General features: G+C 42.7%; 1 protein-coding gene across 1 annotated transcript; it reads left to right on the top strand.

Moving 5' to 3' along the window:
- Nucleotides 1-123: 123 nt before the first annotated feature.
- On the top strand, nucleotides 124-805 carry SARC_17526 (hypothetical protein; the record flags this gene model as incomplete). Its single annotated transcript, XM_014288382.1, has 2 exons — nucleotides 124-232; nucleotides 704-805. Coding segments are annotated over 2 exons (211 nt in total), but the record flags the coding sequence as incomplete, so codon positions are not given.
- Nucleotides 806-866: the final 61 nt, after the last annotated feature.

The following is an 866-nucleotide window of genomic DNA, read 5'->3' as shown; positions in this document are numbered from 1 at the left end:
CACACACACACACACACACATATATATATATATATATATATATATATATATATATATATATTTTCTCAAGTATGGATTATGACGACCTAGGATTGACATATCTCTGCGTTGTTTTAACAGAGTATGGGCGTAAAGGCGATAACTCCTCTGCCAGAGACTGCGTGCAAGCCTGCGCACGAAGCTGTGGTGGTCATGATCACAGCCAATGTCACGATAGTCCGACAGGTTGCTGGTATGTACAAGTAGCCACAACTATTCCTGTATGTACATATATCTGGATATTTAAAGGACACATAGTTAAAACAAAACTATTATTGTCAATGTGCAATTGAAGTTCGGCAGAACACCATGCGTCATACCATACAGTCCCTGTGTCCGGCATAGCAAACTGTTAGTCCCTCATGCGCACCGTATGCTTCAACGTCGTGTACTCAGATCCCTCGCACACAACGCTGTCTGTTTGCTATGCTACTTTTCACACGTCACCGTGTTGCGGTATATACGACGCTTCTCACATTGGGGTTTATTCCCTATGCTGCTTTTCACACGTCATCGTGTTGTGGTATTTACGACACTTCTCACATTGTCGTTTATTCCATGCCCTTGGAGATTAGACACCTCCAAGATGTTCGGCACCTGTCATAGTATTCCCAAAGTAACCTCCCTTTCGTGACTGATCTGTTTCTTTTGGTACACCTCTCAGATATCATTCGACAGCACCCTGAATGTCAGTACACGTTGATCTTCAGTCCTCGGAGGAGTCCGTCATGCGATAAGATTTTAGAGAAGGAGGGCGTGTTCGGAAGTATGTAGTATTATGTGTTGTGTTGTAGTATATTAAACACGATTGTACTTAGTGTGACAGG

The sequence above is a fragment of the Sphaeroforma arctica genome, assembly GCF_001186125.1.
Source record: "Sphaeroforma arctica JP610 unplaced genomic scaffold supercont1.11077, whole genome shotgun sequence".
Taxonomy (NCBI): Eukaryota; class Ichthyosporea; order Ichthyophonida; genus Sphaeroforma; species Sphaeroforma arctica.
The sequence above is the reverse complement of the archived record's forward strand: the minus strand, read 5'-3'. Positions and strand labels throughout refer to the sequence as shown.